The 20573-nt window shown below is 46.8% G+C and overlaps 1 protein-coding gene across 1 annotated transcript; it reads left to right on the top strand.

Annotated features, from left to right (window-relative positions):
* The first annotated feature begins 903 nt into the window (after positions 1–903).
* On the top strand, positions 904–12438 carry PPP1R15B (protein phosphatase 1 regulatory subunit 15B). The gene is made up of 2 exons (XM_075613714.1): positions 904–3109; positions 11121–12438. The coding sequence occupies exons 1-2, from the start codon at positions 1076–1078 to the stop codon at positions 11313–11315; spliced, it is 2229 nt and encodes a 742-aa protein (XP_075469829.1). The 5' UTR covers positions 904–1075; the 3' UTR covers positions 11316–12438.
* The last annotated feature ends 8135 nt before the right edge of the window (positions 12439–20573 follow it).

Genomic DNA, 20573 nt, shown 5'->3' with positions numbered 1-20573 from the left:
CTATATATTCACCGGGTATATGATATAGCTTCAGCAGAATGTGTAGCAATGTTAGTAACTGCTGGTAACCTAACGTCTGGGGTGCCTCGAATTCAGTGTGACCCTGTCCTGGACTGGTTTAGCCTATGCTGAAGGCGACATACAGTATGTGGCTTGTGCACCTGTCACATGTGTCACCAGGGAAGAGGTGATAGTGGGCTGCGCATGCGCACACGCTGCTCGGCTGATGCAACAGCTCAGCTAGAACAGTGTGTGCGGCGACGTGAAACACCCAGAGCGGGAGGGCGGATTTATGTTTTAATCATGAATCTGTTATATATATAATTTATGGATTAGACATGTAACCTATTTTTTACTATCCATGTAATATGTGTGTGTGTGTGTGTGTGTGTGTGTGTGTGTGTGTGTGTGTGTGTGTGTGTGTGTGTGTGTGTGTGTGTGTGTGTGTGTATGTGTATATGTGTATATATATATATATATATATATATATATATATATATATATATATATACACACTGTATACAGAATAATCCTTTATTAATTTAATGTATTTAAGCATGTGTTATACAGTTATAGTATTTTATGTCTAGTATAGAGAGAGAGCATATGTCCTACTGAATCAGGATATATGTATACATAATGTATATGGTGTACAGAATCATATATATATATTATTTTATATATTTATATATATATACATACATATATGTATATCTGTACATCATCACGTTAGCAGGATCTATATATATATATATATACCTCCTAAAGTGATGATGTATATGGTTTGTACACAGAATAATTTCCTTATTCTGACCAGTAATCTAATTATTTAAACCTCCCGGGCTGTGCAGTACTGCGCATGCGCACCCACCTCTCTCCACACATGGCCCCGCCCCTAACTGTGCGCGTCACTCCCTTCTCTACGTCACGCGCGCCCCTGCCGCCTCCAGTCCTCTCACAGCCCGTCCCTCAGCTCGGACCGGTCCCGGAGACCCGCCGTGTTCCGGAGACCGTCTGATGGCGCTGCTCCCCCCCGCCGACGCCAAGGAATCCCGAGCTACAACGGAGCGGACTGATGTGCGCTGACCGGGACTCCACCCCGGGGCTCCGGGCCTTACTAGGCCGCTTCCTCCATGGCCTCCATCCTGCCCGCCTGCTGCAGCTCGCCGTGGCCGCCTGGGGTCACCTCCTGCGGCTCGGGGACCTGGGGCCCTCCCTGTCCTTCCTGCTGCATGGATGGGTGGGGCACCGGGGGGTGGGAGCTGGGGAGCTGCCCGAGGAGGTGCTGGAGGCTCTGAGGGAGCTGGAACTGGGGGGTCCCTTAAAGGAATGTCTGGGGGAGCTGGGCCCCTGGGAGAAGCTGGGTGGCTTGGAGGGGTGTCTGGAAGAGCTGGACCCCTGGACGGAGCTGGTGACTCCCAGCAAGGAGCCAGGCCTCTGGAGACCAGGGTTGGAGAAGTGGGGCAACTGGAAGGAATGTGTGCCTCCCAATGAAGGGCAAGGTTTGTGGAAGCCGGGAATGGAAGAAGCCCATGGCTCCTGGAAATTCTCCATGTCCCCTGCTTTCTCTGCCAGGGACCCCCACCCTGACGTGGACTCCGGCTCCCAGAAAATGCCGCGGGTGGAGAAGGGTTCCCAGATCCACTTCCAAAGCCTCAGCGTGGCGTCCTGTATCCTGGGTCCCGGGTCAGACAGGGTGTTCACCTGGGTGACCCCTGAGCAGGTTAAAGACACTTCTGGAGCCGTCTCCCCTCAAAGAGAGTCTAGTGAAGAGATCCAGTACATCCGCAACAAGAGGCTCCGGTTCCTGCAGTCGAACCGGGCCCAGGAAGTTCTGAGCCTGGACCCGCAGCAGAACCACACTCTGGAGGATCTGAGCCCTGACCCGCAGCAGAACCACACTCTGGAGGATCTGAGCCCCGACCAGGAGCTGCTAGTCAATGACCAGAAACAGGAGGAGGTCCAGGAGTTTCCGGATTCTAACCAGGCGGCGCCAATCCCTGGCCAGCATCAGAACCAGTGTCCGGTGCTTTCAATTCCTGACTGGCACCAGAGCCAGCTGCTGCTGGGTCTTGGTTGGTATCAGAACAATGTTCTAGACCTGCCAAGCCCAGACCAGGAACCGAACTGGGAACCGCAGCTGTCAATCCCTGAACATAACCTAGGTGTCCCAGGAAGCACCCAGAACAAGGACCTGTCCAACCCAGACCAGGACCTAGCTTACTACAGTTTGGAGGATTGGCAGTTTCCGACTATCAGCTGTAGCATTGATCATAACTTTCAGGAAGAGGGACAGATACTGACCAGCATAGCTCCTACCACCTTCATAGCAGCTGAGCAAAGTGACCTGTCACCTGTCCCCACAGAGCAGCGAAGCCCCAGCAAGTTTGGGACAGAGGTATCTCCGTTAATTGACCAGGTCATTGGCGGATCAGACCCTGGGATTCTGGTAGAGGATATGTTGTTCTCTGTTCGTCCTGTCTGCAGTAATAAATACATCAGCTACATTTTAGGGACCCCGGACAGTGATGAAGATTTGACTTCGGGCTCTGAAAATGAAGACTGGGATGATGAGGATGATGATGGCTTTGACAGCGAAGGGTCCATGTCTGACACAGATGATGAGACTGGAGATTCCAAAGTAGTGGAGCTCTGGAATTTATTTTCCCTTCCAGACCCTTACAACCCCCAGAACTTCACCGCCACCATCCACACGGGTGCCAGGGCGGAGGAAGCTCTCCACCCCGAGCAGGCGGTGGACGAGGAGACCCCGTCTGATGAGGAAGACTCCTGGTGTGACAGTGCCCCGGAGTCCCTGAGCGAGGGGGAGGATAGCGCAGACGAGGAGGAAAACCTCAAACTATGGAACGCTTTCACCAAGTTGGAAGACCCCTACAACCCTTTATTTTTCAGGGCCCCAGTTCATACGGCTGAGAAGAGGCAGAGCAAAGACGCTCCCAAAAAACAGACTGGGCTGGGGCGTGGGAGCCCCCAATACTGCAAATTGATGTCACCTCCGAGACACGTTGAGGAAAGCCACCTGCCACGGACCCAAGACGCACTCGCCCTGATCACGAAGGCCAGCAGTATCCGTCTGGCATGCAGAAAGGTATATTTCACCTGTCATTTTACACCAGTTGAGCAACCAGCTGTTCGCCCTAAAGCAGACGGTCCTATTTTGGCTTAAATTCTGTTTAGCACATTGGGAAATGAACACGTTGCACTTTATAATGGCACGGAGTATCTCTATACACTTCCAAAGGCCCTTCTCTGTTAGCAAGTAAATATAATTTGCAGTAGCCAGTGCCAGATATGACTGTCCTTAAAACCCACAGTAATATCCAGTCTACAGGACGGGGAGGTTGGGGGCAGGTTAGGGGTGAGCAGCTGTGATTATAGTTATGTTACTTGTTTGTCATGTAGCTCGAGGGTTTTGATGGGCATAGCAATACTCAGCACTGCTGTATACCGTAGCATGTTTATGACCAGGGGGCCAGCGTAGCTATTTTTGTATCTTGTCGCGGATTACATCAACTTCAGCTCTTTGTGAATTGGTTTCTGAGGCATGCAATCCTCTCGCCCCTCCGGCAATGAAAGGGTTAACAGGAAAGAACGAGACGATCCCGTGTAGCTCAACGAGGGAAGTGTTTTTCCTGAATGTTCCCGGTAGATAAACGAGCTTGTGTTAGTCATGTGTGGGGTCGGCACACGCTGTGGGGTGCAGAACATTGGAATAGCCGGCTAGTGGCATCATCACGTCTTTGTGCCCGTGTATCACTGTACTTTTGCTCCTGTCACGTCAGCTTGTGCGTGTCAATAGGGGTTACGGTATAGGGAACGGCGATATGGGGTAATAGGAGTTTATAGGGAGCGGTTATATGGGGTGATAGGGAGCGGTTACTGGGGTAATAGGAGTTATAGGGTGCGGTTATATGGGGTGATAGGGAGCGGTTACTGGGGTAATAGGAGTTATAGGGAGCGGTTATATGGGGCAATAGGAGTTATAGGGAGCGGTTATATGGGGCAATAGGAGTTATAGGGAGCGGTAATAGGAGTTATAGGGAGCGGTAATAGGAGTTATAGGGAGCGGTTATATGGGGCAATAGGAGTTATAGGGAGCGGTTATATGGGGCAATAGGAGTTATAGGGAGCGGTAATAGTAGTTATAGGGAGCGGTAATAGGAGTTATAGGGAGCGGTTATATGGGACGATAGGAGTTATAGGAAGCGGTTATATGGGGCAATAGGAGTTATAGGGAGCGGTTATATGGGACGATAGGAGTTATAGGGAGCGGTTATATGGGACGACGGGAACTGGAGAAATTTAGTTATCGCTCGTATGTATGATGTAAATTCTGCTAATAACCTGCATCAAAAGAATGTATATATAACTTTATTTATATAGCGCCATTAGTGTACATAGCGCTTCACTTTAGTAATACACGTGACAATCATATAAATAACAAATACAAATAACTGATCATACTTGCAACAGGTTAAGAATACTTGCATGTTACACGGGCACAAGTAGAAATAGATGTTATTTGTGTCTAGCCCTACTTTTCAGGGCCCTAATTGGCTTGCGTGGCTGCTGCGGTTTCTTAATTTGTCCAACATACCAAACGTGTGACTAACAAAAGCTACGTCATTTATATATAGCTACAATCCCGAGCGCTGGTAACAATCTTCCCAAACGTAGTAATGTGGCCTGAGTAACTTCCTTACAGGAGGCGCTGACGCCCCATTACTACAAAGCTAGTGATGAGTTGTGTGTCGGGGGTTTATAGGCCGCAAAATCCACTTATTAGACATTTAACTCTGTCCCATTGTGAATAGTGGAAAGACATTTATTAGTGAATCTCATACAGTAATCTCGTGCAGTAATTCTGCAGAATATTTTGAGACCAAATACTCCACCTTATTTTCCTTTTTAAATCCTCCCTATAACACCATTTATCCAATCTCAAAACGATTATTTCTTAAGATGGGAGCGGCTGCCATTTTTTTCCCCCCTTGCTTTAAAGAAATATAACTGCAGCCAGTGAAGGTTCTAATTGTTTTATGGAGAGGTGATCTTAACATAAAATACATTCATGTGATCTAATTCAATGTGACCATTTTCAGGCACCAATTCATAATATCTGAGGATTTTTGGGCAAAAATGTCCCTCTTGGCGGCTTCAAACCACAGGTGGTCCTCGGTATCCGTCATTTAATTTTCCAACTAACAGATTATCCGATGCGTTGTAATGCACTCCGCGGAACGCGTTATCTGACGTCGGAGCGGATTATCCGATGCGTTGTAATGCACTCCTCTGCGGAACGCCTTATCCGACGTCGGAGCGGATTATCCGATGCGTTGTAATGCACTCTGCGGAACGCGTTATCCGACGTCGGAGTGGATTATCCGATGCGTTGTAATGCACTCCTCCGCGGAACGCGTTATCCGACGTCGGAGTGGATTTTCCGATGCGTTGTAATGCACTCCGCGGGGCGCATTATCCGACGTCAGAGCGGATTATCCGATGCGTTGTAATGCACTCCTCTGCGGAACGCATTATCCGACGTCGGAGCGGATTATCCGATGCGTTGTAATGCACTCCGCAGAACGCATTATCCGAAGTCGGAGCGGATTATATCATGCGTTGTAATGCACTCCGCAGAACGCATTATCCGAAGTCGGAGCGGATTATATCATGCGTTGTAATGCACTCCGCAGAACGCATTATCCGAAGTCGGAGCGGATTATATCATGCGTTGTAATGCACTCCGCGGAACGCATTATCCGACTTCGGAGCGGATTATCCGATGCGTTGTAATGCACTCCGCGTAACGCATTATCTGATGTCGGAACGGATTATCTGATGTCGGAGAGGATTATCCGATGTGTTGTAATGCACTCCGCGGAACGCGTTATCCAATGTCGGAGAGGATTATCCGATGTGTTGTAATGCGCTCCGCGGAACGCGTTATCCAATGTCGGAGAGGATTATCCGATGTGTTGTAATGCGCTCCGCGGAACGGATTATCTGATGTCGGAGAGGATTATCCGATGTGTTGTAATGCGCTCCGCGGAACGCGTTATCCAATGTCGGAGAGGATTATATAATGCGTTGTAATGCACTCTGCGGAACGCGTTATCCGACGTCGGAGCGGATTATCCGATGCATTCTAATGCACTCCGCAGAACGCATTATCCGAAGTCGGAGCGGATTATATCATGCGTTGTAATGCACTCTGCGGAACGCATTATCCGAAGTCGGAGCGGATTATATCATGCGTTGTAATGCACTCCGCGGAACACATTATCCGACGTCGGAGCGGATTATCCGATGCGTTGTAATGCACTCCGCGGGGCGCATTATCCGACGTCGGAGCGGATTATCCGATGCGTTGTAATGCACTCCGCGGGGCGCATTATCCGACGTCGGAGCGGATTATCCGATGCGTTGTAATGCACTCCGCGGAACGCCTTATCCGACGTCGGAACGGATTATCCGATGTGTTGTAATGCGCTCCGCGGAACGCATTATCTGATGTCGGAACGGATTATCCGATGCGTTGTAATGCACTCCGCGGAACGCGTTATCCACTGTCGGAGAGGATTATCCGATGCGTTGTAATGCATTCCGCGGAACGCATTATCTGATGTCGGAACGGATTATCCGATGTGTTGTAATGCGCTCCGCGGAACGCGTTATCCACTGTCGGAGAGGATTATCCGATGCGTTGTAATGCATTCCGCGGAATGGATTACACGGCTGCTGTGGATTAACATTGGATTCGCAATCCGGTTTCACGATCTGCCGCGGTTTGGCGGAATGGATTCCGCCGGGTGACGAGGACCGCCTGTATATAGAATTGACCTCTGGGGAATTTTTGACCTGCTTCGGATAAACCCCAATCACTTCTCTGGGGAATGTGGGACAAACGTCCGGATCGGCAGGTCTGGAATAAACCCCAAGCAGTCAGTGTTCAGTAGGAAAGGCCATGAGCAGAAAGTATAGTTTTGTTTGTGGTAAGTAATACAGCCACTTACCCAGCTGCATTCTTCAAACCGTCGCACCTTTTTAATTAAATGTTTCATAATGTGTGACGTGCATCATGAACATCACTGCTTTTATTTTTTGTTTCTATTTTACACAGTGTGACAGGGGTGGCCAAATCCGTCCTCCAGGGCCACCAACAGGTTTTCAGGATATCCCTGCTTCAGCACCTGTTGCTCAATCAGTGGCTGTCAATGACAGACCCCCCTGGGCTGAAGCAGGGATGTCCTGAAAACCTGTTGGTGACTCTTGAGGACTGGAGTTGGCCACTCCTGCAGTATGGTAACCGCCCGTATGAAGTGCCCAGGTGGTCAATGGCAGTTTATGCATGAAGGTCGTTAGAAAGGATGCACAAATGCCAGTCACTTGCACAAGTATTTAGATTACGGGCTTTCGTATTTAATGCTAAGTTAGAAGACATGTTTTTCTTGCTTAGACCATGTACAACTGGACTAAACCTTGAGTATGTAAGTGAACAGGCACGCGTGTTGTGTGTATGTGATATATAACGTATATTGGTGTTAGAATACGTTTGTATGTATATATAGGTTTGTATGTATGTATGTTAACACGCACACGTGTGTGCTTATGATGTAAATTGAATATATGCACAGAAATGTGTACATTATGGTTAGTATATATTTGTATGTATGTATGTCTGTATGTGACCACACTCGCAGGTATTGCCAAATGTTATAAACCTCCAGCGCACACGAGAAATAAACCATGGGACATTTAGAAAATAAAAATTGTTGTATTCAAAGAATTTTCCAATAGTATTTTGTGGGAGATTCTCTGCGTATTGTGACATTTCTTTGAGTACAAACATTTTTTTAACGGTAAATGTTATTTCTTCTTCAGTGCTGGAGATTCATGACTTTTGGTATTATTTGTACTTGAATTAGGGGAGATTCAGTAACCCCGTGCACCATGTCCTCTTTCTGTATATAGGGAGAAGGAGCGGCTCAGTGAGTAAAGACACTGACTGGCACTGAGTTTGAAGCAGGGGAACCTGGTTCAATTTCCGGTGTCGGCTCCTTGTGATCTTGGGCAAGTCACTTTATCTCCCCAAAAAATCTCACCAAAAAATAGATTGTAAGCTCCACGGGGCAGGGACCTGTGCCTGCAAAATGTTAAATTCTGCAGAGCCCCAACCCTCTCTAATAGCGCGTCTGAGATCAGATGCATTGTAAGGAACCCCAACCCTCTCTAATAGCGCGCCTGAGATCAGATGCATTGTAAGGAACCCCAACCCTCACTAATAGCGGGTCTGAGATGAGGTGCCCAAGGAACCCTGCACTACAGGGTTAATGTCCCCCCCTCCCCTCTGGCTGGGAGAGGGTTAACGCTGTGTTGGTGACAGATATGGAATGCTGATTCATACAGTGACTTTGCATCTTCCTTTGCAACATGATACAACCATCTCGCAATCCTCCTTGTGACCTGCGCAGACTTGGGGACCCGCAGACTGGTGACAGCGAGCGGACAATGAATGTATATCGCAGATACATTGCTGGGATCAGAATGCACAAAACATTCTAGTTTTGCAGGGGTGGTCAACTCCAGTCCTTAAGGATCACCAACAGGTCAGGATATCCCTGCTTCAGCACAGGCGGCTCAACCTGTGCTGAAGCAGGGATATCCTGAAACCCCACCTGTTGGTGACCCTTGAACTGGAGTTGACCACCCCTGGTATAACGTTTGCCACCCCTGTTTGAGAGGACCCTGGAGGAACCTGTACTAGTATTTTAAGGTCTCCTCCTCTGCTTTGGGTCGGCCTCTCTTGCTCTCCAGTTGTATATCGTGGGTGGAATCTCTCCAGGTGACGCGCGTGTGGTAATTGCTGTAACTTTAGAAGCCGGTGTCACAGTATCCCTGTAATTGGCGCCCCCAGAGAGACGGGACGCAGACTGATGCAAAGGGCTGAAACTGCAAACCCGCTGTGGGACCAGGCTGATGTAACCATAAGACAGACCTGTGACTCCGTGAGGAGATGGGAAGGAGCGATAACAGCATACACCCCGGCAACAAACACAATGTCAGCAGGGGCGCAGCTTGAATAATAAGAAATACTACACCAACACGAAACCTTTGTGGGATGTGACGTTTTATATACAGAACAGTCCCACATAATAATAATAATAATAGCATGTTCTTGTATAGCGCTGCTAGTTGTACGTAGCGCTTTACAGAGACATTTTGCAGGCACAGGTCCCTGCCCCGTAGAGCTTACAATCTATATTTTTGGTGCCTGAGGCACAGGGAGATAAAGTGACTTGCCCACGGTCACAGGGAGCCGACACCGGGAATTGAACCAGGCTCCCCTGCAGCAATCTCTAACACTAAGGTGATCTAATAGGAGCGCTGGGATTAATGGGTTAAATCGTGGTGGCTGATGCCTTGTAAAATATAATGACTCGGGTTGAACATTATGTTCTATGTATGTAAAATAATGTACGGTGGAGACAGGGTGCACGCGGCGACTTCCAAGGTATAAACGTGGGTGCATGTCCTGCCCCTGGATTGATGCCGATAGGTGTATGTAGCTCATCCAGGGAAGGTCGCCCATAAGTGCGCGCTCCGAGGAATTGATCATCTTTTAAATCCATTTTTCACTTTATTATATCGATTTTTGTTTCGATCCACAACCTGGACCTTTTTATCTTGTTAAAAGTGAAGGCACCTACTAGCCACCCTGATTAGGGATACCCCGCTGAAGCCGGTTTCTCTGCGCTCCTCCTTTTTGTACCTACTAGCCACCCCTCGAGTGCTGCTCTACTTTTTCCGGATGGACTACATACACTGTAACATAATGTTGGAAGGTGTTTTCTTTACAGTGGAGACTGCAGGGAGGTGGGGGCTTACTGGTTATTTTGTGTAATTACCAGGCCGTAAAACACCAATCTGAATATAAGGGAAGGAAAAGCACCCCTAACATGCAGCTCACATTGTTTACAAACCATTTCCAAAGCGCGCTAAAGAATGAGTAATTTGTCTGTTTTTTTCCCCCTGGTTTTAAGGCGTTGATGACCGCAGGTTTAAACCTTTATACCTACCACCGCCAATTTGTCACCTTTGCTCCTGTGTGAGGCTCTGGTGTCCTAACCTCACTCTGTGCCCATGGAGGGGAGGGGGGGGGCGGACTTCTTTGCAATGCGCTTCTTGCGCCTCTGGCTCTGAATGGGTTACTGGAGACTGGGACAGCGGTCCAATAAAGGGTTAAATAGGAACACCTGCCTATTAGTCGGCATAAGTTTGCCATGCACAGATATCGTGTGTTCTGGGCCATAGCGTGACGCTGCAGTTATCGCCGGCTGCGTTCTTGGGTCTCGCTCACAAGATAAACGCCCTGTGCTGGGCTTCAGAGCCCCAAAAAAGAGGGATCATTCATTGCGAGCCGGCGGGTTTGTAAATGCAGTCACGGCTAAGGAGAAGAGAAGGGCAACCCTTTCTGTGGCAGGCTGTGAAGTGTATAATCCTAAAGGTGTGCCACATTGTGCATAGATTACCGCTCGGCCGCCCTGGGAAAGGGGCAGAAATGTAACATCTGTCCTCGTTTTGTACATACCATGTATACAGGAAAATATTGTATAAGCATTCAAACATGATATATACAGGGGAAGATGTAAAACATTGGAAACTGCATTCCTGTTCCCAGGAGCTTGCAGTGTAAGTGATGGTGTACTCACCCAGTTACTGAAATGTCTTTCTAGAGACATTATGAAGTTGTGAGCTGCATCCTCTGTCAGGGCTGCGAAACTCCAGTCCTCAAGACCAAACATCAGGTCAGGTTTTCAGGATATCCCGCTTCAGCACAGCTGGCTCAATCAGTTGAGCCACATGTACTTTAGGAGGCTCTTCGACTGAGCCAATGATTGAGCCACGTGCTAAAGCAGGGATGTCCTGAAAACCTGACCTGTTAGGAGGTCTTGAGGACTGGAGTTGAGCCCCTCTGCTCTATGTAACCAGTTACCCGCTATATTTTCAGGGCAAAGTTGTGCAGCGATGCAGGCAGTGCTTCAGGATAGTCTGCCCTTCTCCGTTCCTGCCTCTCACCTGTCTACGTTGTTTTCTAGGTGACCTTTCACGACCACGTCACAGAGTACCACGTGTCCAACGAAGACCGCAAAGGACCCTGGGAGCAGTATGCCAGGGACCGCGACCGATTCCAGCGGCGCATCCAGGAAATGGAGGTGGTGATCGGATACTGCTTCACCCCCGACCACAGACAGAAGATTTGGGACAGTATGCGAGAGAGATGGTGTAGCTAGCCCACGCACACTGCCCACGCTCTCTGGGAGAGTCCTTAAAGAAGCCTGATCTTCTAAAGCTCTAAGATCCAGTATTCAATTGAGCCGCCACATGCTGAAGCAGAGTTAGCCTTAAAACCGGGCCTGCTGGTGGCCCTTGAGTACTGGAGTTGGCCGCCCCTGGGCTAGAAGGAAACAAATGTTGATCACCAGTTATCCAGCAATGGCTAGGAGCGAGACAGGAGCCCTGTGTAAAGAGAAGCACTCTGGGAGAGCGGCTGTGTTTCGGATGTGGTGTACACACAGGCTGCTCATCTGGCACTACTGGATTTTACCGCTGGCCCCTTTGTGCCATGGCTGACTCGTGGTAACATTCAAAACCCCATTGCTTTCTAGTTTTACCACGCACTGCCGGTATAGCTTTTGCATTCACTATCTTTTGCCAGTATTGGGGCGATCTCGGCACGTAGCTTCCTGCATTGCTGCAATCCTCTCTCTACAGGGAGCCAATCCCAGTTGTACATTGCGAATGGCTCGAGCCTCTATACTGCACCCACCAGGGAATGAGTTATACGGGTGTCATTAAAAGAATACAGCCCTAAGCAGACTGGTGACAATATGAGGACCTGATTCACTAAAGGGTGCGAAGCTTTAGCACGCCCTAATGCCAATTCATGTAAATGGGTGTTAATGCCTGTTAAAGCTTAGCCTTGTTTAGTGAATCTGGGCCTAAGTGTCTGAGCTATCCCTGAAATGCCTAGCACTTTTTGTGGACTTGAGCTTGCTTTTATTGACCTGTGTTTAATAACCTGGCAGCTACTAAGGGGCTTATTCAATAAAGTTTGATAGTGCCGATCAGGTTGCTGGAGCATGGTGACTCCCGGTTAAGTCGGTGGGGCTTTTCACGAGAGCGAGGCACTATTGCAATTAAGTGAATTACCCCCTCAAGTGCCAAGTCAAACGAAAACCTCTTTGTGGGAGTTTTATCTGAATTCTACCCTCGGGTTTTACCGTCTCCGGAAGAGAAAATCCAAACTGTTTGATCTTGATATCAATCTCTCAACAAAGGGATAGGCACACCAAAAATATGCAAAAATGTCTCTTATTGGCCCAACGTTTTGGCCACCCACTGGAGCTCTTGGCCGAAACGGCGGGCCAATAAAATAAATGTTTTCATATTTTCGGTGAGCGTATCCCTTTGTTGTTCTTGCACAGTACTTTTATAGGTACGCTGATAGCAGCCCCCTCCCCAGTAGTCTGGGCCATACTATCGACGTGTGTGTGCTCCAATCCCTTCACATTGTTACACACACACACACACACACACACACACACCAGCACTAACCGTAACAGGGCCCCGATGGGTATATACTAACGTAATATATTAAGAACACTCCACGTGTAGAGGGTTAATTCAACCGCTAAACCGCATGGTTAGTGCTAATTAAATATAGATCATTTCACATTCGGGCAACAGGTCCTTGAAGTAAGCATAGAAAAATGGCATTCCTGCTCTGAAGAGCTTACAATCTAATTTTGACCATCAACAATTACTGATGAAGACAACTCTCAAACTTTGAGTCTGAAGTTGCCGAGATTTTATTTTTATACTTGTATGTTAATTGAATTGATGGCGTGTGCGCTCCCAGTTCTAATCCTGCCGTGTGTTTGCTTGTGTGCACGGTAACGCGCTAGTTACTGCACCAAAACCTGCATATATCCCAACCAGGCTGCAATAAGATACGCCAGCATTACTTTGCAATGCAAATATCGTGTGCGGAAATATGACTGGGAGCGACACAGCAAACAGCCATTAACAGGAAGTATCATGTGTCTTATGATGCGTGTACATCTTTTGTTACATAGCATTTAATCCCCACTCCTATAGAATATAACCACACACGCATATATAACCTACCTGTAAAGGTGATCAATCACAGCCCTTTATTTGCTGGTAACGTTTCCTTTTGGGAAGGAAGCTGTAATGTGAGAACGTGCCTGCAGTCTCCAGTCATCGCCCTATTCATACTGTACATTCTTTTCATGTCTTGTCTCTGAAGATGATGTACAGTGTGACAGACCATAGATGCCCTTGTATTCACACCTGTAGCTGACTATAGCAGATGGCATTCTTGAGGAGCAGGTGTCAGTAAGGGGGTTCTAGCTTTTCTGGTTGGTTGAGAGCTGCAGGGAATAGATCGCGGATCAGGGTACTGTGCTTCAAGTTTTCTGTTTCCCTAAAAGCAGCCCTGCCCTGAAGAAATCATTCCCTTCCTACAGCTCTGTCTAGTTCCCATCCCTTACCAGTGTCCCCGGCTTCCCCCAGCGTGAGCTGCTGTAATCCCACCTGTTCTGTGTTTAGGGCATGGGCGGCCAACTCCAGTCCTCAAGGGCTACCCAACACGTCAGGTTGTCAGGGTATCCCTGTTTCAGCACAGGTGGCACAATCAGTGGCTCTGTCTTTGAGCCACTGATTAAGTCACCTGTGCTGAAGCAGAGGTATCCCGAAAACCTGACCTGTTGGTGGCTCTTGAGGACTGGAGTTGGCCGCCCCTGGGTTAGTGACACCCAAGTTCTTCCAGAAAACTGCAAGGGGAAATTTTCATCCAGCAGAAATGTACAAGAAAAGCGAACTTCCCCAGCTGCAGCCGCAGAAATGATGGATCCGCCGAGGAGAATTCCACTTCGTGCGCAATTCTATCATTTTTGTTTTCTACAGAACGTGAAGTTTAGAATTGGTGTATAAAGGTTGTGATGTTTAAGGAGGCCTAGGAGTAAATAAATACGTTTACTGTAATACAAAATTAGTTACAAAAACTTCAGTGTGCAGCAAATTAAAAAAAAAAAAAAGCGTGCAGATTCACTGGTCTGCTACCCTGTCTCTTCCCGTTCTTTTGGCATACAGTGCTTCTGCTGCAGCCAGGGATTCTGGGTAATGACATGCAAATGAGCAGTGTTGCAGGTGAGACAGGTATGTGCTCATAAGTGGAACGTTTATGTGCTGTACACTGCACAGTTGAGGGTTTTTGTCTCTTTTTTTTTTTTTTTTTTTACTCTAACTTACTTTGTTTGTGGTTATACCCACTACCAGCTTCACGTTGCAGAGCCAGTATAACCAGCCTCACTCTCTGAGACCCAAAAGGTCGAAATGGCTGTCTGTGAGTAGGGTTACCGGCTCTGCAGTTCTTTAACCCAGGCAGTGCTGAAAAGCTGTGTAATGGGGCAGGCATAAGCTTATGGGGATCCATGTTAAACTGGATAAGATCCAAAGGTGACACTGAATGCTCATTTGCATGTCATTACCCACAATCCCTTGCTGCAGTGGAAGCACTATGCTAAGAGGCAATGGGGAAGGCAGGGCTGCAGAGCTGTCTGAGACATGAATGTGCTCACACTGTGTTTTTATTTGCTGTACTTTAATAGAAACGTTTAAGTCTAAGATCTCCGCATGGTGGTTACCCTCTTCCCTTCTGTGTTTGCTTTTAGTAGCAGTAACGGTTGATGTTGTAGACGGGGCCGGCTGGGAGAATTGCAGGGCTCGGTGCCTCTTGTCCACCCTCACGGTGTGATCTCCTGTCGGCACGTGGCTGCCGGTGCTTACAGATGCCTCGCGCTCTCCTCCGACCCAACTCTGGCAATCAGTTTAAATGTAGGGGTGGTTAATTTAATCACCACATGTGAACTGATAACAGAAGTTGGGCCGGGGGAGCCGTTTGTAGAGACCGGGGCTCGTATTTATGAAACGGTGCTATTCTATGAAACCCCTTACTGCTCGGCGCTTAATTAGGATCCTGGCTATTGCAGAAAGTATGGGAAACAGAGTGGGTGAATCCAGCAGTCGTTATCGGCTGCCAAGTTCCTGGCGGCTTATTTAATTACAGCAACGAGAAATTTCAGCCGAGAATCGGCAGCTTCACCTGATCTAAAGCCCCTTAGTATCTGTGAAGGTGCCGTCTCAGCAGGTATATTTGCACATGCGCTGACGTCCCTGGGAAGATGTCGAACTGTTGTGTCTCTGTGCCGGCAAGTTGTAAAGTTTACAGCTGCGGCGTGTCCCAAGAATGTAAGCGTGCACGGATTCCTCAAAGCAAAGGTTATTCCATCAGCCACAGGAAGGCAGCAGCTTGCTCCAATTCTTTACATTATTTTAAAGATCACACCTGCCTAATTAATTTAACATCCTAACGAATGTCCATTTATTTACTGGCCGCCTGTTTAGAAAACTGTCTTTTTTTCCTCTGTCATTTAACCTTTTCAATGCCAGACGGGACAGGGCGTCTTGCCGTATACACACATTTTGAAGTGCGGTGTGCAGCATTGAAGACGTTAGATCACGCAGTGACTCGCACGATGCTAGATGGGCGTGCGAGTGTCTAAACTGGTTTCAATTCAGCTTCAAGCCCTTAACTGGTGCAATTAATCCAAATATTATTTTTATATCAAACAAGTAATCGGATCATGAGAATATCCCTTACATGGGGGGGGGGAGGGGGTGTATTTAAGATAGAAAAAAAAAAATCTATTTCTTTGTACAAAATTCTAAAAGATGAAACTAATCTGTAAATTTGAATAAAGATATCTGCAAGAATCGAAGCTGTCTCTGTTTGTATATACATATATAACTTTCCCTAACAGCGGGTGAAAGGAGAGATTATACCAGCAGAAGGGACAGCAGTCGTTGGGAACAGGCGGCCGGAGGAACTGGACGTCTGCGCGGAGGGTCGCCGTGTCATCTTTGCTGACCGTATCTCGTTACGAGCTTTTCTTCCTACCGATGTTTGGAAGTGCGTGTTGCAATAGTGCTGTATATTTTCTCTTCACACGCAAATCTACATCTATCACGACGATCTTGGCATTTTAATTTGGGAAGATCCACTATCCCAGGAGTGGCAAACGCCTAGTCTTCGATGGCCACCAACAGGTCAGGTTTTCAGGATATCCCAGCTTCAGCACAGGTGGCTCAGTCTTTGACTGAGCCGCTGATTGAGCCACCTGTGCTGAAGCTGGGATATCCTGAAAACCTGACCTTGAAGACGAGTTATACAATGAGTAACCAAGCAGCTAGTAACCCCCTTGCAGTGCAGTTAGTGGAAATACAGTCTGTAGGATCTTGTTTAATTTGCAGTAAATCTAGAGCTGAAATCTTACCTCCTGCCAAAGTCCTTCAGAGATATGATAAGCAGCTGCAGCTAGTTTAGGGTTAACACCCCCTCCCCCAGCAGCCTAAATGGGTTAATAGGTATAAAATAATGATCTTTATCAGGATGCAGAAACGCCCGTCTCCTGTAAATTCTTTACACTTGGTCCCTCAGCTCTGAGTTGTATGTGAAGAATTTGTTTTATAGCAGGATATATTTGTCATTAGAATCTGAAGCAAACGGGTCGGGCCTGGAGGATTTGTTTGCTGCACAGATAAAATGAAGTACAGCAAATCCAAAATAATGCACCTCGATATTATACGTGTCGAGTAACTTCCCCAACTGCTCCCTATAACTCCTATTGTCCCCATATAACTGCTCCCTATAACTCCTATTGTCCCCATATAACTGCTCCCTATAACTCCTATTGTCCCCATATAACTGCTCCCTATAACTCCTATTGTCCCCATATAACTGCTCCCTATAACTCCTATTGTCCCCATATAACTGCTCCCTGTAACTCCTATTGTCCCCATATAACTGCTCCCTGTAACTCCTATTGTCCCCATATAACTGCTCCCTGTAACTCCTATTGTCTCCATATAACTGCTCCCTATAACTCCTTTTGCCCCATATAACCGCTCCCTATAACTCCTATTACCTAATTTACCCCACTCCTTATAACTGCTCTTACTCTATATAACCGCTCCCTATAACTCCTCCTATTGCTCCATATACCCCACTCCCTATAACACCTATTACCCCATATAACCGCGCCCTAGAACCTCCATACCTCATCCCTCTGCTTCGTCCTATAGGCCGCCAACGCAAGCAGCTGGAAATCAGAGCACAGTACCTGCATACATTGATATTAAACATAAATGACACGTTTATAGGCCTTGTATAATAGTAGCATTTTAAATGTGTTTCTTGTATTTGCACCTACAACATCTTCTGTAAGGCTGTTCCATGCATCCACTACTCTTTCAGTCAAGTATTTCTTGTCCGCCCTCCAGTTTCATAGCGTGACTCGCAATCCTAGGTTTATTTAACTTTGTGAAAAGCTTGGTACTCCTTGTGGTACACTTTTCTGATCTTTTAACTGAAGGACAGGGTGATTGACTGGCAACCCAACACCTGTAGTGTAGCGGTGCCACCAAACTCCCCATAAATGAACCCGGGTACCTTTGCCTGCTGAAGGTTACAATCGAAAGCAGTGGGCGGGTTTACCACCAGGTGGCGCTGCAGGCCTTCTCATCAAAATGTATCGGCACCTCTAGTATTTGCCTTTAATATGAAACTCAGACATTGGTATGTTAAAGTGAATACACCATCCCAGCAATCTCTAATCCCAGAACTCACCACATATATATATATATATATATATATATATATCAGGAGAAAAAGAAGCGCCAGTTCCGTATGGTTGAAAAATAAATGTGTAAATTTTATTAAATGACCAGAGTAGTCACAAGGACTAGTAGTAAACTGGCGTGGTTAAAAAGCAATAATATGTCTAGTACAAGCAGATAGCAGCAATTAGCAAGTGACATATGGAAGGGGATGTGGAGCAAGGAAGCAAGATATCATGGGGAAAAAAGGCCAACAGTGGTGAATGTCAATGACAGTCCATATGGCTGATGATAGTCCAGTAAGGAACAGTAAACACCCACTAGAGAATGTCCCTTCTCAATGGTGATGTGGGTGTGCTGGTGACAGACCTGTTACATCTGTTGAAGCACGGAATAGACCTCCCCAGCGTGCGATCCGGTTAAACGGGTGTTGTTCTGATGCTGAAAGATCAATTCCCTCCTGTGGCACAAAATCACTTCCCACGTGTCAGACCTCCGTTTGAGATGAGGCTTCCTGCATCTGAGTCCTTGCAGCGGCCCCGGATGTGTATATGAAGACGGTGCCTCTATCCCCAGATGTGAAGGAACAAGTGATCCTGGTTGCTTCGCACAAAACGTGCCCGCGTCACTGCGTTGCTGCGCTGCTACGTGATGACGTCCAACGCGTTTCGTCACTCTAGAGTCTGTCCTGCACCGGAACATGGAAAAAGCTGCTACTTAAAAAGTGGAGAGGGGAGAGCTAAAACCCTGGGAGGAGGGACCACTAACCCCTGCACACTAGTGCTTCAGGCTTATAACACTTTGGCCAAAGGGTTTAACTAAATGACCCTTATTCATGAGAATATTAACATTGAAGCATTTAACATGTATTTTGTTACATTGGATGTAGCATTGGGTATTTTTGTCTTTTATTGGTATGTGAAAGCAGAAGTCCAAGCTACCGTTTATTTTTTTTAATTTCCCCCTTAAAGCTGCAGTTCAGTCAATATCCTGCATGTGTGGTTTTTTTTAATAAATCAGTTCTGTAGTAAGAAAAAATACTTTTAGCATTTTCTGTTTTTAAAAAAACAACTTTGAAAGACCAATTTTCTTGTATTCTATTTTAACAGCCATTTGCTAAGGCAGCGGTGCGCAATCTGTGGGGCGCGACCCCCAGGGGGGGCGCGAGACTGCCGACGGGGGGCGCGGGGTTTACAGAGGCCCCGCGCGCTTCCCGAATGCACTTAAATTAAGTGCCGGGGGAGCTGCAGGGCCTCTGTAAACCATACTTACCCGTGGCTCCGGCGGCTTCCTCCCGGCGTCGCCATGGCAACGCGGCGTCAAAATGACGCTGCAAGGCCATGTGACGTCACGTTGCTATGGCAACGTGACGTCATTACGCCGGAGCGCGGGAAAGTTGGGGTTGGGGGGGGCGCGGGAGCGAGGGGACAGCCGTCAGGGGGGCGCAGGGAAAAAAGTTTGCGCCCCCCTGTGCTAAGGCACTGCCCCTTCATGTCCTGTCACAAGCCCTGGCACACCCCTTTGTCAGCCCTGCCCTCCCTCTAGCACATGTCAGTGCAGGAGTGCTCATGAATATTCATGAGCTTCCACTGAGAGACAGAAGCAGAATATAAACAGATCCCTTCACTAATGATGTCACCAAATTTCGCCTATCAATACATGGAGAACGAATTGACCGGCAGCTATACAGTTCTTTAGGTAATTAGAGATTGCACACATGAAACTATTGAAGTAAATAAATAAATAAATAAAAAAGACTGAACTGCAGCTTTAATATGTGTCTCAATACAACCCACACAATGAAAGTAATTAGCTACGTTGCCGATCGATCCGTTCTCCTGTGATCGGTCGCCGAAGATTTGGCTCGGGGGTTCACTAAATGGCTGTCAGTGCAGTAGGAGAGGACCAAAGATGCAAAGTTTAGTAGGGAAGATCATGTGACCCGGCAGTCACTAGATACAATTGGTGCACTGCTAGAGAGAGGGGTGTGCTAGAGCCTGTTTCAGAAGAGAAAGGGGGTGTGACTTTGTAAATGGTTTCTATAGAAACAATGCTTGTTACATTATAATACAGTAAAAATGTAATTCAGAGTTGTTTTAAAAAAGATTCTACAATTATTTTCTCATAGCACAGAACTGATTTTTTTTAAACACGGGTAGGATATTGCTTGGTCTACAACTTTACAATAGGTTTAAAACTAATTTAATTTTTTTTATTAATACAGTATGTATTTTTATATACTTTTTTTTAAAAACTGGTAAGAAGTTAGTGGCAGTTTTGGTGGGTTTTTACTAACGTGATGTCTTTTGGTGATAATAAGACTGATAGCGGCGAATGATTGTCCGATCGGTGAGAATTGCATGTGCTATAATTGACGGTTTTAAATGCAAATTTTGGGATGGTTTCTGAGAACACGCCAAGCGTAAGGAGGTTCACATAATTTCCAAACTTTTTCCATGTAAAAAGGACAGATATATTAGAAATAATCTGAAAAAAATATAGCTATTTATCAAATTCTGGCAAAATAGATGGAAAAATAGTCCCAGATTTGTATATACTGGATCAATATACTGTAAATGCAAATATAGGATAAGTATGTGTCGTCTAAATTTAGCATAGGTTGAACTTGATGGACATGTCTTTTTTCCAACCTCAACTACTAAGTAACTATGTAACTATATGTAACTATGTAACTATGTAACTATATGTTGATGCACAAGAGTTATCCCATGGAAAAGAATAGGATGTGTTTGTGACACGTGATGCAGGGGGACTTTTGGATGCTGGGG

The sequence above is a fragment of the Ascaphus truei genome, chromosome 9, assembly GCF_040206685.1.
Source record: "Ascaphus truei isolate aAscTru1 chromosome 9, aAscTru1.hap1, whole genome shotgun sequence".
In the NCBI taxonomy this organism is placed as follows: domain Eukaryota; kingdom Metazoa; phylum Chordata; class Amphibia; order Anura; family Ascaphidae; genus Ascaphus; species Ascaphus truei.
The sequence above is the reverse complement of the archived record's forward strand: the minus strand, read 5'-3'. Positions and strand labels throughout refer to the sequence as shown.

Bases quoted from the DNA above. Each gene is read 5' to 3' on its own strand.
- PPP1R15B (XM_075613714.1), top strand. From the start codon at position 1,076: ATGTGCGCTGACCGGGACTCCACCCCGGGGCTCCGGGCCTTACTAGGC. The intron at 3,110-11,120 runs GTATATTTCACC...GTTGTTTTCTAG, and splicing joins TCCGTCTGGCATGCAGAAAG to GTGACCTTTCACGACCACGT.